Source organism: Osmia lignaria, chromosome 9 (assembly GCF_051020975.1).
Source record: "Osmia lignaria lignaria isolate PbOS001 chromosome 9, iyOsmLign1, whole genome shotgun sequence".
NCBI classification, from domain to species: domain Eukaryota; kingdom Metazoa; phylum Arthropoda; class Insecta; order Hymenoptera; family Megachilidae; genus Osmia; species Osmia lignaria.
The window spans coordinates 12,445,856-12,460,759 of record NC_135040.1 but is presented as its reverse complement, the minus strand read 5'-3'; the positions used below and the strand labels follow the sequence as shown (position 1 = coordinate 12,460,759).

General features: G+C 36.1%; 1 protein-coding gene across 2 annotated transcripts in view; it reads right to left on the bottom strand.

Moving 5' to 3' along the window:
• The window catches only part of LOC117606506 (uncharacterized), a 60,043-nt gene that overhangs the window by 5,238 nt on the left and 39,901 nt on the right, over positions 1-14,904 (bottom strand). For both annotated transcript variants that reach the window (XM_034329026.2, XM_034329015.2), the window contains 8 exons: positions 6,147-6,313; positions 5,932-6,005; positions 5,760-5,858; positions 2,221-2,569; positions 1,664-1,924; positions 1,363-1,513; positions 1,166-1,277; positions 4-1,054 (listed from right to left, as the gene is read on the bottom strand). In XM_034329026.2, the coding sequence (XP_034184917.1) occupies positions 4-1,054; positions 1,166-1,277; positions 1,363-1,513; positions 1,664-1,924; positions 2,221-2,569; positions 5,760-5,858; positions 5,932-6,005; positions 6,147-6,313 (2,264 nt within the window). The remainder of the gene's footprint in view (positions 1-3; positions 1,055-1,165; positions 1,278-1,362; positions 1,514-1,663; positions 1,925-2,220; positions 2,570-5,759; positions 5,859-5,931; positions 6,006-6,146; positions 6,314-14,904) is intronic.

Here is a 14,904-nt window from a genome sequence, read left to right as displayed (position 1 = left end):
TACCTGGATTGGCGTTCAGGCTTGGACTCAGCAAAGGGTCATCCTTCAGATCATGAATGAACTCGTCATCCGGATTCGGTGGTAACAGTGGCACGCTGGAATCCACTTGCTGATAATCCACGATGCCTTCGTTCAAGGTTGAATTCGGTGACTCTGCAAGCTTCAACGACTGAGAGCCAATATTACTGTACTGGTTGAAGTCGGTCGGTATATCCAAGTATTCTTCGGTAACAAAAGGTCTGCAATCGACATAGGAAACATTTTGTGGTTCATCGTTTTTATCTGACACATAAGTGACATTACTGTGCCTCTTTTTATTGCAACTCGTCCTAATATCTTCGTCGCTGTATATCCTCTTCAGCGAGTACTGATGACTCGTTTTAGCATCTGAAGCGATGCTATTATCCGCTATACCGCTCTCATGATACTCTATTATGGGTTCCTGTTGACGCTTGAACACATCAATCGCGTGTTCTACCTTGATGTCACAAGGACTTTCATGCAACGAGCTGGAGACGATGCTCTTAGGTTCATTGACTACCGCAGCAGGACTCAGAATATTGAAATTCCTACAGACGTTCGGATGAGACGTTCCAGGATCCCTTGGAACATTTATGCTCCGTTCTACACTGGTATTATTAGCAACAATCACCTCGTTCAACGGTGCTGAAATCTTCGGATCCTTCGTATCTTGAATATGCGTCACATCGTGGATCGTTATCGTTTTTCCGATAGACCTCGGGTTCCTTTGTTTCTCGTATTTATCATTGTTCGTTTTAGACGTTTGCTTCGGAGTTCGATTGCCTTTACCTTGCACCACTAAATAGTGATCGATCTTCTTGATGCCTAATTTACTAGCTTGTGTAGCAGCCGGTGGTAGATGCTGCGATACCATAGCGGCCTTCGCGTACTGTTCGTTAGGTACCGGGCTATCCGACATATGATCCTCGGACACGGACGACGACAAATCGCTAACCAAATGTGTGATGGCATCTTCCAGCTGTGACGGATCTTCCACGCTGCTCTTCGAGTTCGATTGCTGCGAGTCGGTGCCCTATAAAATAATAAAATAAACAATTATACCTACCTCTTCTGATTTGTTCCGTTTAAGTAATCCTGTATTAATTTCATTTTTTTTCTTTTTTTTTTTTTTTTGATAGATTACCAGATCGAACGATGCGTCGTCCTTGCACTGGATCATCGTTCGCGTTGTATCGGACACGGTGGCTGAGAATCTCTTCTTCATTTGTTTAACCAGTCTAATACCCTCCTCTTCCCTGTAACGAAATCATATATCCGATCGCGGTCAAATAAGTTTACCTTCGATTGAAATACGATAAACCATAATATTGCAAAACTTACGATACTAATGTGTTTATGCACACAAAAGATTCAACAGTTTGCGTGTCCTTATCGAACTCTAAGTAGCCGTGCGTACGTAAATAAATAAATTCTCCCGTTTTCGATAGTAGCCTATAACAAGATGATCCACAGGTCTCTACGCGATCGTACACTGTGAATGATCATTCAATTGGTTAGAGGGGTAAATCTTGTGTCCGGTGTTTTTTTTTTTTTTCTTTTCTAGTGTCATGTATATGTAAGTGTAAGAGTATTATTACAATTGATTATTATCAGAAGAGCAAATCAGAACGTTCGAACTCACTCTGACGCAGAACGATCATCGTCCACCTGAAATCGTCCTTGTGCATGAAACTGAAGGCGCTCAAACCTGACACCTCCTCGGACAAGTAACCGGCGACCACCGATACCCTGTGGTCGCAATAAATAATCCTGCCGTCCACCAAGTGTCTCGTCACGTACTCGTCCTTGTTCGCATCCATTATGGATATTTCCGTGATCGGACGTTTCATCATTACCCTTGCTACACCCACGAAAACGATGTCGTTGCTCGTCGAACTGACTTCTGCAAGATTAACGTATGACGGGGGAGGTGGCGATTAACCCTTTCGATCAACCTCGTTGCCAGTGGAGGACAATGATAGAAATTTTAATATACAATTATTTATCTATGATCTCAGGGGAAATATTAATTTTTAATTTTTGACCACAATAAATTTTCAAAGTGGAGTCGTAACCCTCAGATCGTTTTTATAATAAATTTTTAATTTTTGATCAGAATAAATTTTCAAAGTGGAATCGTAGCTCTCGTTAGATCTTTCTTTGAATTCTACCCTTGTCCTTTCGAGTAACATTTATTACCTCGATGTCTCATTCGATTGGCATTTGATTCAGGATTTTTGCAAGCGTCCGCGAGCCTAAGCATCCCGGAAACTTCGAGGCATTCGTACTGCGTGTGTTCCCGTCTCGACGCGGTACGATGCAATATTCTCAGCTCGAAACTTCGCCTCTGCTCGCGGAACGGTCTCCTCTCGTTGTTCGAGGACGACGAGTCCTCCGAGGAAATGGAATTATCGTTCAGGCCGTCCGTGATCTGCGACGTGGACGAACTCACCACTCCTTGCATCTCGTCCGGGGTGAGGTTCTTGTTCAGTTCGTCGTGATCCTTCGGATGGACGAACGTGTACAGGGAGTGGCCGAGCAGATCCGCCTGCAATGTCGTTTCGTTACAATTCCTCTCTTTTAAACAAGTTGGGAGATTGAAGGATTTTGAAAATTGTAGGTGCATTTATTTATTTCAGGAGGATTTGTAGAATGATCTGGAATTGTGTCGAAAATTTTATGAATTGTAATTGATATCTGATGGGGTACACAAAGGTAAAGAAAAGTGTAATTATCAAAGTGTTGAGTAACATTCAAGCCAGAAGATTACGACAAAATTTGTGAAAAATTATTCGTATTATCAATCTCAATTTCTGTTTAAATTATTATTTACAACTATGTCGATTATATTATACATTCTAGAGTACATTTAAATTAAGTAAATTGCATTCCCGTTGAACTTTGAAATGAAATATTTTCATAAGTAATTCAATCATTTATTTGCATTTCGTTTAAAAGTATCTTTTCTGTAAACATTCATTAAATTGTAAATACTGATCAAAAGTGCATCGTGTGCACTTACATGCATAATGCAGGAAACATGCGATAAAACATTTGAAAGTCATGAAATCTTTGTAGATAAAAATAAAAATAATAGAAAAATCCTAATCCTAAAATTTTCAGACGATGCGTGTACCACTTGTAGCAAAATTTATTTAATAAAATAATAAAATAAAATTGAAAATCTTTGACTGTTTCTTATTAATTTTCACGACGACCAAAGAATGGGTTAAAATCGTCATTAAAATTCGCAAGATTCTCGAGGAGAGAGGATCGAGAACGTCCACGTTCCTCGTTCTTCTGCATCCTGAATCCTACACGGCGATTAAATCGCGACCAACGGTGGTGCACCACGTCGGCGACGGGGCACGTTTTCACCGCGGGGAGTTTCTCCTTGAGAACAATACCGGCTGATTGTGAGTATCTCCTTAAAAAAACTGGAGGATCCCGCACAAATAACCCTCTACTACGCCCCCGCTCCATCTCGTTCCTTTGCCCTTTCTTGCTCCTTTATCGCCAGCCATTCTCGTGTCCTTACACCCCGAAGTCGGAACTCGGCCGACCAGCGAGCAGCAGGTTCGTTACGCTCGAGTGTCGAATTATCGTTATGCTCGAATCTGGAACGCTAAGATTTCTACGGGACCACGTGGATCGATAGAAAAGCCATCTTTTATTATTATTATTATTATTTTTTTCGCTTTTCACCGTGTCAGACTGACAGCCTACTCTTCGTCGCTTCCTGTCTACTCTTTTTCAATTTTGTTTCCCTTTCTTTTAAAATATAATATTAGCGAGACATACGACTATTTTAAATAATCTATTTAATTGATCAAGCTATGCCATCGATTTTATCACTGCATAATTTAACGATCAAAAGATAGAAGAACGAATAAATAACGTGATACAAATATTCCTAGTCAAAGTGGTAAATAGTTATTTAATTGAAAATCATTTTCTTCGTAACAAAGCAACGGAATAATGAACATAATCGCAATTGAGAATTGTTTCCCTGTGTTAACAGTAAAAATATCTTAAACAATTTTCCAGAAAAAAGAATAGTAAAGTTTAGGGTTGTTACCCTCGTATCCCCGTTATCAATGAGGGTAGGGGGTTGAAATTATTCACAGTTGTTCTTTAGGAAAAAGGCATCATGTGGTACGAATATCAACCGAAATTGTTGCTGGGGCCGATTCACTATGCTTATACGGCTAGACCCTTCGCTCGTTTCTATTTTCTCTTTGTTTTAAAACACGCCTGTTGCGCGGCTGCCCGGATCCCGCGGATTATGCCCGATTGAATCAGGATGAAGGAACACGTGTGGCAAATATTTTTATTGGAAATTCAGATTTTATCACGTACCGCGTGTTATCGATAACAAGACAATAATCGAGTAAATGAAAACATTGACCGATCACGTGATCAAAATCAATAATAAAGAAATTCGAAGGGAGATTGATTAGAAACGCGTAAGACTTTATTATAGAAAATAGAAAATTGTTACTTAATTTTCCGAATTAATTAACTCTATAATTATACAGAAATTCTTTTCTTTACCTTATTCGTCAGTTCTGGGCAACTGTACTTTCCTTTAATTAAGAGTAAACGAAGGGAATATAGGGATAACAAAAAAATTCGTATTAGAATTATTATAATAATTAGAATATTCCAAGTTTATAACTTCTATTCTGGGTTTGGATCATCCCCTCTTTCCGCGTCTCTCTCTTCCTCCATTTACTTCCGGTCTACAGAAAATGGACGAACCTAACTCAGGACCATTTATCGTTCCCCTAATTTATTTTTAACCGTAGGAAATTTACATTGCATTCGAATTTCGAAATTTACTTAGTATTTTCTGATAAAGATATAATAGGATTTTCAGGGAACTCCTGGCTATTGCATTTCATATGCTGCAAAATTGATTAATGTAATAGTTTTCGAAAGGGAATCGCGAACGGATATGCTCGACGCACCGGAAAGGAATATCTGGGTGCACAACAGTTGCCATGGAGGCGTGTTTACGTTGCATTCATTTAATCGATAATTCCAAACCCTTGGCACAAGCTGTGCATCGCTGCAATTGCAATATTTTTTATCATTTTGAAATACACTAACTTTTTGTATCATTGCAAATGAGAGAAAATAAATCGTTGTAAATAAGTCAATGTAATTACAATTATATTTTTAATTAAATATTGCAATAGTAATACCGTTAGATGTAATGTTCCCTGTATTCAAGATACAGCAAGAATGTAAGGAATTTATATGCGTGTAAGAGTGGCAATAAGTGCATTTTTGAAGGCAGATAACGAATGATGAAGGTGAAGACCGATGGGACAAAAGTAGAACGAAACCTTTAGAAAGCATATTGAATAAGCTATTTGAAAGGTTTAGAATGAGTGAGTTTTCGTGTTACATGTTACACAAAGGGAGGGAAGAAGAAAAGGATTATATTTATAAATCACCATTACTATTTCACGTTTAAAGAACATTCATCGATCTTCTTCAATTATCCTAATCATGTACGGAATTTTTATAAAAGAAAAGTCAGTTATGAAAAAATTGATTATGAAATTTCAAAAATGATTTCACAACTTACCTTCTTCTGAAATCTGTGTTAGGTTCGTTAACGAATAATTTAATGAAATAATAATCAATCAAATGGTAAATAAAATATTTGTAACTTTAATATCCTAAGGGTTTATACTCGGATGCAATTGAAAGTAGAATCCCATATTTACCTGAGCGTGACCAAGGTGTTCCTGGACTTGCCGGCTGACGTAGACTATTTTCCCGGTAGTGGTGAGCACGAGAAAAAACCCTCCAGTTCCGATCAAGTTCTGACGAAAGAACGATAGAAACGTATTTATTACGCGTAACGATAATAGAACCGATCAATTCGGAAATACTCACGTCGACGATATACTGTTCCAGATCCAACTCGCCGAGTTCCCGAGGTAGAAAGTCAAGTGTGCCTCGCCCGAGTGCTGAAACAGATGTAGAAATTAATTAGAAAAGAAACCTAATTGGGTCAACGCGATATCGCGGAGTGAAGTAACTTTTTTACGGTTCGATAGCGTTTCAAATGAATTTTTAATAATTCCAGAAGCATAATTAATTGAATTTACCGTATCGCATCCTGAGGAAGGCGGCTGCCAGCCTCAGGATGGATATCTTGTCCATCTTCCTCGGACTTTCGGCGACCGTGGGTATAAGTGTAGCCATTGCCGAGATGTTTGTGTTGAGATTGTCGCGGCGTTGTTTTTCTGCCATGTTCCGCGACGCCCTTGGATTACTGTAACAGAAATCAAACGACTGCGAGTTAATTACATCGGATTAACGTGATTTACACGCGTACCGCGCGATAAACGATCAATGAATCATTCGGTTATAAAACACGAAGTAAACGAAGTGGAATCGTAAAGATTCTACACGCGAATGCAATACCTTTCGATGGAATATAAATCCGTTCACGCGTACGACGCGCGAGTAAACTAACAAACGACGTGTAACCACGAAAATAATTCTAGCTTATGCGAAAATGCAATTCGTCAAGACAGAAAGAGAGAGAGAGAGAGAGAGGACGGCTCTTATTTTCCATACGTATGTGGATTTTGTCGAACCTAACACGCTGTGAAATTCGAGCGACCAGGAAGAAGAGAATCCTCGTCTTCTGCGTTTCTAGCGAGGAATATTTGCATGTTGGAACTGCGCCGATTTGGTGGCCGACCAAGAAAAGTTGCATGTAATCAAACGGTGACCATGAATCATACGTAATCACTGTTAGCCAATGGAATACCGTTGTGAATACTTTTTGCATTTGAAACACGAAACCTGAAGCACCGGTAATTAAAACGTTTCCAAACGGCGCTTATGTAATTAGAAAAATAATATAAATTTTATACTGTATAAATTTGTTAATAAAAATGTTTTATATTTATTTCAACGCGAGACCCCGCGGAATTTCATTCGATTTAATTGAATTTTATTCATTTTAATTGAAGCACCGTTCTGACTGAAACAATCTGTTCATTTTCAGTTTCGAAATAACCAATTTATTCGTTCTCGTTCGAAACACAAAAATGCAAACAGTAGAATTTTCATTTGTTTCATTTTTTAAAAACTTGGTAATTAAAAATAATATTGGAAAAGTTGTTAATATTTGAATGCGAATGTTAAAATCATTTCAACAGATAAGCAAATGAAGAATAGCAACATATTTAAATTTTTATTTAATTTTTTAGTCTCATCCTTCCCCAAGATTTTGAGAATTCCTGTTTTCCATATATCATCATTTTTCTTAGGAAAGTTTCATTTGATCGCGAGTGTACCTTGTATTGTTAATATAATACTGACGCTATTTACAATTTGTTTCCTCCTTTCTTTGACTAATTACTCGATTATACAAAATTTGAGGTGACCACATTTGAGATGAATAATATAACAGTAACCAGTGAAAAGAGTCTATTGAAAAGAAGCTAAATTAATGTCACATGTATCCCACTATGAAAGCGTCAACACGTGAAATATTTTACCGTTTCTACTTGGAGACAGTTTGAAGGGAAATGTTTGTCACATGTCAGACTAACTAAGACTGTTTGCTCTCGTTAGTCTGACTGCTTGTTTCTTTTTTTTTTTTTAATAGTCTACTATACCGACGTCACATCTGTGTGTAACCGGTAACCTTGGAACACTGCTTTTTCTCGAGTGTATTTAATGGATTCAGATCAGAACGTAAAGTTATGTAAAATAATTCACTGGGATTTTACGTGTAACAATGTAAAATCGAATCTCATTTAATCGACAAAGAAAATGACTGGAAATGCTTTCTATGGTATAGATTTCGGCTATTTAATTTTCTCTGTAGCATCAAGCGAAGTTCAGTGATAGGCAAAAGACAAGAGTACACAAAGCTGAAGGTAGACGACCGATATCACGAGCAATCAAACACGCATACCAGAGACATTGTTTCGGTTAATCCTTGGTGATATAGAATTAAGCATAGACAGTACAACAATAAAGTATTAGAACTAAATAAATTGAGTATAGTATAATTTAGAAAATGAAAATACAAAATTGAATTAAAATTGGGGCTCTCTCTATGGTCCGCCCTCCGAGGATTAAGAACCAGTTATCTATGCGAAATGATTACAAATAGGAAATGGTAAGTATTTTTTAAATTAAACTTCATTCAATTAGTTGAAGAGATAATTAAAGATTAGTATGAAAAATTAATAATTTTTTTCATTATTTCACTGAGAAACCCTTCATTTTTTATAAGAGTCCATCATTCGTATTACAAGGAATTTTCTTATTTATCTAATTAAAAATTAAATGTTTGGAACGATACTTAAATTAAAAGAAATTTCTCAAAATTTAATAAATATTCGATCGCTTCAAATGGAAAAATAAAATGTCAAAAGTGATTTCATTGGTAAATAAAAGAAGTATTTGAAAGGATCCAACGACCTGTTGTACACTTGTCGAGAAATAATTTAAACGCGTTTACATTCGATGAAACAAACTATAAATCTATGCTGTTTGATATCCTCGTTCAGTATACAATGTTATGTATACGATTGAGTAATCGAGGTCTATTCTACTGCTATAATCTACGCATAAGTTATAAATAGAGTCACTGACGTAGTGCAGTGATGATTTCAAATGCAGAATCTTCTGCGTCTAAACACATCGAAAAATCATCTTGCTCCGAGATATAATCAGGAACTATCAAACTTAATACAACCGAAAGATGTTAATTGCTACGAGGATCGTTGGTGGTCTCATAATTAAAACCAAAAAAATATATACCTCTGGTAATTCGAAATATTAAAATAGAAAATTAGATTTTAGTATTGGTTTGATGATGCTAATTAAATTTTTTAATTGCTAATTTTTGGAAACTGCTAATGGGCGGTGTACTAATTTTGCAGCATAGATTATAAAAATTCATAGTTATTATTTTGTGAATCATATACTTGTGGATATAAAATAGAATACAATCTTCGGATATTTAGTGAATATCATAGGTCAACGTATTCGTCTCGAGATGGTTACATGTTTAGTTGCAGGTAAATATAATAATCATTTAAAAAAAACAAAGATTACATAATAAAATATCTCTTTTAAGATAAAGTGAGTTCTATTTAAAATATTCTTCAACAACGAATAGTTTATTAGAAGATAATTGCGTGAAAAGATGATAACAAGACACCCTGTGTATCCCATGGAATATTATGATAATATTAACATATTTATGGTGTACCATTAATCAAAGTGTAGAACCTCTAATTCTTGAAAATAAATGTAAATTTTAATTTTAGAAATGACGTAAAATCTGTAATTTTTTAAAGTGATTTTGAAATTAATTAATCCTCTCTGAGCAAATTACATCCTCTATTCTTAAGCCCGATTATTTCAACGTTTTAGGTTTTCAAAAAATTCAAAAAAATTCTGAAACACTTATCAAAGTCCCTGCTGTAATATACAATGGTTTGTGACGTAAAATGTTTAAAATTATTGTAAATAAAAATAAAAATTCAAAGGGAAGTGAAACATATCTTCCAACAATCATTCAAACATTTTAAGTAGCGTAATATCGTCTACGAAAGAAATTATCGCAATATTATCGCGTATCAAGATTACTCGTAACTGGAAATAGTCACTTTTTTTTCAGATACAGACAATAAACAATTGACACTTTGGCCTGGTGTCTGGTATCTGTTCAAGTGTCTGACTAGCATTTGATGATAGTGCCAAAATTTCAATCTTCTTATGACCGCTTTATCATGCTAAACAAAAAATTACATTCCTACACTGTATATCATTCCCAATCGTACCATTTATTCATCATTAATTTGAGTGATTTTCCGTTGCAAGTATACGTGTGCACAGTTTTAATTGAAATAGCAAATGTTAATTTGTTTCCCAGGCGAATTGAATGAACATTTTCATATAAAATTAATAAACGCTTTAGTTAATCGTTCTTTTACGTCATTATCAGTTATAACGCATGCACAATTTTTATTACAAATAGGAAATGGTAATTTTTTTAAAATTAAACTTCACTCAATTGGTTAAAGAGATAATTAAAGATTAGCATGAAAAACTGATAATTTTTTAAATGATATCACTGAGAAACCCTTCATTGTTTATAAGAGTCCATCATTCGTATTAGAAGGAATTTTCTTATTCATCTAATTAAAAATTAAATGTTTGAAAAGAAACTTAAATTAAAAAAAAAATTTCTCAAAATTTAATAAGTAATATGTCATTTATTTTAATCCTAAAAACGTAATGAGAGCTCATGCATCATTTTCTTCGTGCTGATTAATACTTCTAATTAGAAAAATTAGAGTTAAAGTATACTCTTTTAAAGGATGTATATGTTAATATTTTGTGCTCGATGAAACAATGTAGATGGGACAAGAAAGCTTCAGAGAATCAGTGCTCGTGGGTTATCCGTTTCGACGTTACACAATGCTAAAATGACTTTGACCAATTATCCCGGTGGCGGCCTTGGGACACGTTATCATCGTGATAACGACGACTAAAATTCTGCTTTAATGTTTTCATACGGTCGCAGCTCGAGTCCATGGGGAAGTGACCTCGAGAGGCTTGACAAAACAAGATAACAGATCGGTGATAATCCGATTCCATAACACAAGCTGATTGTCTCCTCTCGTATGCCAAAACCTCAATTTTTTTCTTTTTCGATCGTCCATTTAATAAACGGATAAAAAATTATTTTCCATCAAATTTAATTCTAATAAATTATAACTTTGACATGATAAACGAATGTAGCGATTATGCAAATGAAATGAAGAGATCAGGTTCGCTTGAAAGAGTATCCTTATCGTGTACGGTACAACGAACTTAGCCTTTATCATCAGCAAGACTAAAAAGTGGTAGTAGTAGAGCCTTGCGGAGACTCGTTTCGTTTCAAGTTGAATTGCGATGGTCAGGTCGCAGCAAAAATTCAATTGAGAAATGATTGATAAAGAAATTGAAATTGTGGAGTATTTTAACGAATCCTTAACCCATGAAGAGCGAATCATGGGTTAATTATGAGCCAAATTTACAAAATATATGCACAAAAATAATAATCTATTAAAAAATTGTGGCTCTCTTCATGGTCCGCTGTTCGAGGGTCAAAATTCAAAATTGGTTTGGTACAAAATATCCAAAAAGCATATCCTCAAAGAGAATATTTAATTAAACGAGCAGTCGAATTTAACTCTCCTGGTGTCGCGTCGTTTTATCAGTAATTAATTACAATTCTCAGAAGGGCAAACGAGCATCTCTCGTTTGGCTTACATCATCTGTAACTTTTTTTCCTCGTATCTGGCTGCCAGACGGCGGGGAATAAAGGCACTCAAAACCGGAAAAAGTAGCCATGAAAAGATCTATCTCGCTAGGGGAACCTATTACTGTTTCATATTCGATAAATCCTTTTTTTTACATAGATCGCGTTGAAAAAGTTGAAACACGTCATCGTTGATTATTCACACGTTACGTTAAACATCTGCTATTTTTCAGCTATGGAAATCTGATTGCTTGCACCGGGCGCTTTTTTTGAATAATTAAGTTAAAATTTAGCTCTGATAAATTGAATTACCAATTATGAATATGACGTCAAATCGTCAAGACACGTTAAAACAAAGAGCACGTTTTCCCTGATAAAAATTTCGGGCTATGATAACACCTAAATATCTTCACATTATCAAGCAATTAAATATTACGTCTGCGTTAATTAAAACAGTGTTTAGAGGTATCTCAATCTCCCTAATCAATGAAACACTCAAGACCAAGAAACATTTCGAATCATCCAAACTGAACATGCAATTTCCAAAATAATCCAGTATCCTTTGGTCATTCACACGAAAATGCAAATGATTGAAATCCCTCGAATCCTTCGATTCTCAAGTTTTTATCATTTCCACGAAGACGGTTATCGTGCGTGCTTAGGATACGTATCCCATGGACCAGTCTGCGAAATGATTCGAGCCGGCTTCTTCGTGGCAGACGGGATACGGATTTCGTTCTTTCTCGTCTATGTGTTGCGATGAATTCTCACACACGTATACGCGATCCCGTCGCGTAATCGTCGGATGAGCACACGTGATGGGATGCGGTTACCGTACACGTACGAACACACCAACGCAACGACGTCCGGGTGTAGCAAGCAGAGCCAAAGTCCTGGGAAGTTACAGGTTGGATAGGTCGGGACACCGTGACGAATGAATCGATGCACGTGAATAGAGGCGGCAACCGGCTTTAGTACCACCGAACCCTTTTCATCCTGACCAACCGTGGTCAGCTTTGTTTTATTCACCGGACCATCTGATATACACTACCGTCCAAAAGTATGCCTCGATGGCACGGATAGTAGGTGCTAGCATGTTGCATATTAAAAGTTTGAATCTTGGAACGTTCGGAGTCTGACATGATTTCATGACATAAAAGTATTTCAAAATTCCACTTATGGCAGATCAATTTAAAGCTTAAGGTTTGATAAAAGCGGCTATGTATAGGTTTCGTTAATTTTACTAATGGAAAATGACTAGCTGCCGGTTGTAGCAAACAGTGACTGATTTTTGGGACATATAGAGTCTCAGAAGATTTCATGACATAAAAGTATTTCAAAATGGCACTTATGGCACATCAATTTAAAGTTTAAGGTTTGATAAAAATAGTTATGAAAAGGTTTCGTTAATTTTACTAATGGAAAATGACTAGCTGCCGGTTGTAGCAAACAGTGACTGATTTTTGGGACACACAGAGTCCCAGAAGATTTCATGACACAAAAGTATTCGAAAATACCATTTACGGCACGTCAATTTAAAGCTTAAGCTTTCTAAAAATAACCATATAAACCTTCCATTAATATTTTCAACATTAACCGACTGACTGCCTAACAATACAGAAAATCACTAGCTGTCGTAAACAGAGTTTATGTTGAATTAATGAAGCGTAGGCTCGTTAATGATCGATCAAATATCACCTCTGATAACGCGTGCGCGCTGCTGAAAAATTACTTGTAAATTGTCGGAGCGCGGGTCGATAAGGAGCAATGAAAAATAGCTGATAAATTGGCGAAACGTTCATCAAGAGTAAAAAAGCGACGTTAAGATTGATAAAAACTTATCGCGAGTAAGTTGTAAGAGCTGTTGAGTTAACCGAGTTCACCTTTTATTTTTTTTAATAAAGTGCATAGAAATTGTAAAAATCAGTTTGTACGTATAACTGGTAATCGATACATGACGTGATACGAAATTTGAATAGGTCAAAGTTTACTTCGGGACAAGATACAATAGACAATGCGATCTCATCGAGAATCGTCATTTTGCGACGGAAAAACGAAACCGAGTATGCAAAATTTCGGGGGGGGGGCCAAAGAGATCCAAAAGTTCAAGGTCGAAAATATTCCATCGTTATCTAAAAAACACCGTGGTCGCGTCATCGTCTGCACACGATACTGCGCCGTTTATAGCGATGATGTTTGGAGTGACGAGCTCGAAAACAATGCAGTCGACAGAAGAAGAAGAAGAAGAGGAAATCTCCTTCGAATCGAATGCTTTTAACCGAATCGTCGAACGCTATCTCGTGACTAATAATTTGATGAGACGGTTGCGTGCATATGAATTCCGATGTATCATCGATAAAATCCAAAAATAAAAACCCGAGGAAAGCAATCGAGGAGACCAGTTTAAAAAGCTCTCGCGTGTGTACCACGTAACTTCACGTGATCATAATAATTTTGTTATTCCCTTGCGTTTTCAAGAACCACTTCCAGAGTACATATCGTGTAACTGGTGATACAACTAAAAATAAAGTTTATTTACAGGTCATTTTTATTCACATTTGTAAATATTGTTAATTTCTTCATCTAAATATTATTGAAGATAGTATCTGTTATTATATTCATAATTCTATTTTCCTTATCAAATTCCTACAAATGTTTTCTAATTTAATGTGATTTTTAATATTTCCGAAATTAATTACTCCGTGCCATTATTATATCTCTCGAATAAAAAATAGGTAAAAATTGCAAATATTTAAATTGAATTAAAAAAAAACAAATGAAGCTACATAAAGGAAATGTTTTATTATCTATTTTTCTCCCATGTTTTTTTATTGCATCAGCAGGTTACATGAACGACATCCTGTATAAGTTGCTATGAAATATTACGTGTTACGTTGATTCTTACGGGAGATATCTATATTCCACTTCCCTCTAATTGGCACAGTTTGCGTGACGCTTCGCGCCACGGCCTTTTAACTCTAGCGATGATACAACTCAACCTTCGGGGAGACCAGACACAACACTTGATTCTATTAGCATTCATTTAAAATATCTATAGATAGAGGTACGCGTAGAAAAATAGGACGCTATAATTTGAAATTTGACAGACAACAATACTCCACAAAATGTTGTTTTACCCCAATGAAACTTAGGAACAGCTAATCTATAATTACTTTAATTACACCTATCTTTAATTATACCATATGCATTTTGAAAAAAGTGCAAATCCACCTTCATATTCTCCAGAGCCTAGGCAATACAACTGTCAATTAAAAGAAAGAGGAAAAAAAAAAAAAAAATAATTAACAAGCAATAAAAAATAAAGAAGCAAATCTCAATTATCTCGTTCGACAACACGCATCATAAAGGTATGTAACAAAGTCAACACGTTTATGCATTGAATCGTTGATAAAGAGTTTTAGAGAGCACAAGTTCTCCCGGTCCATTCCATCAACTTTTTATTACGAGCCACGTTATATCGTACGGTTGATCCTCGTTTCACTTTTCCCTCCAGTTTCGTCGCCGTTCCACGAGGGAGGACGTAGAAATCCATGACCCTAGCACTTCATCTTCGTCCTCGT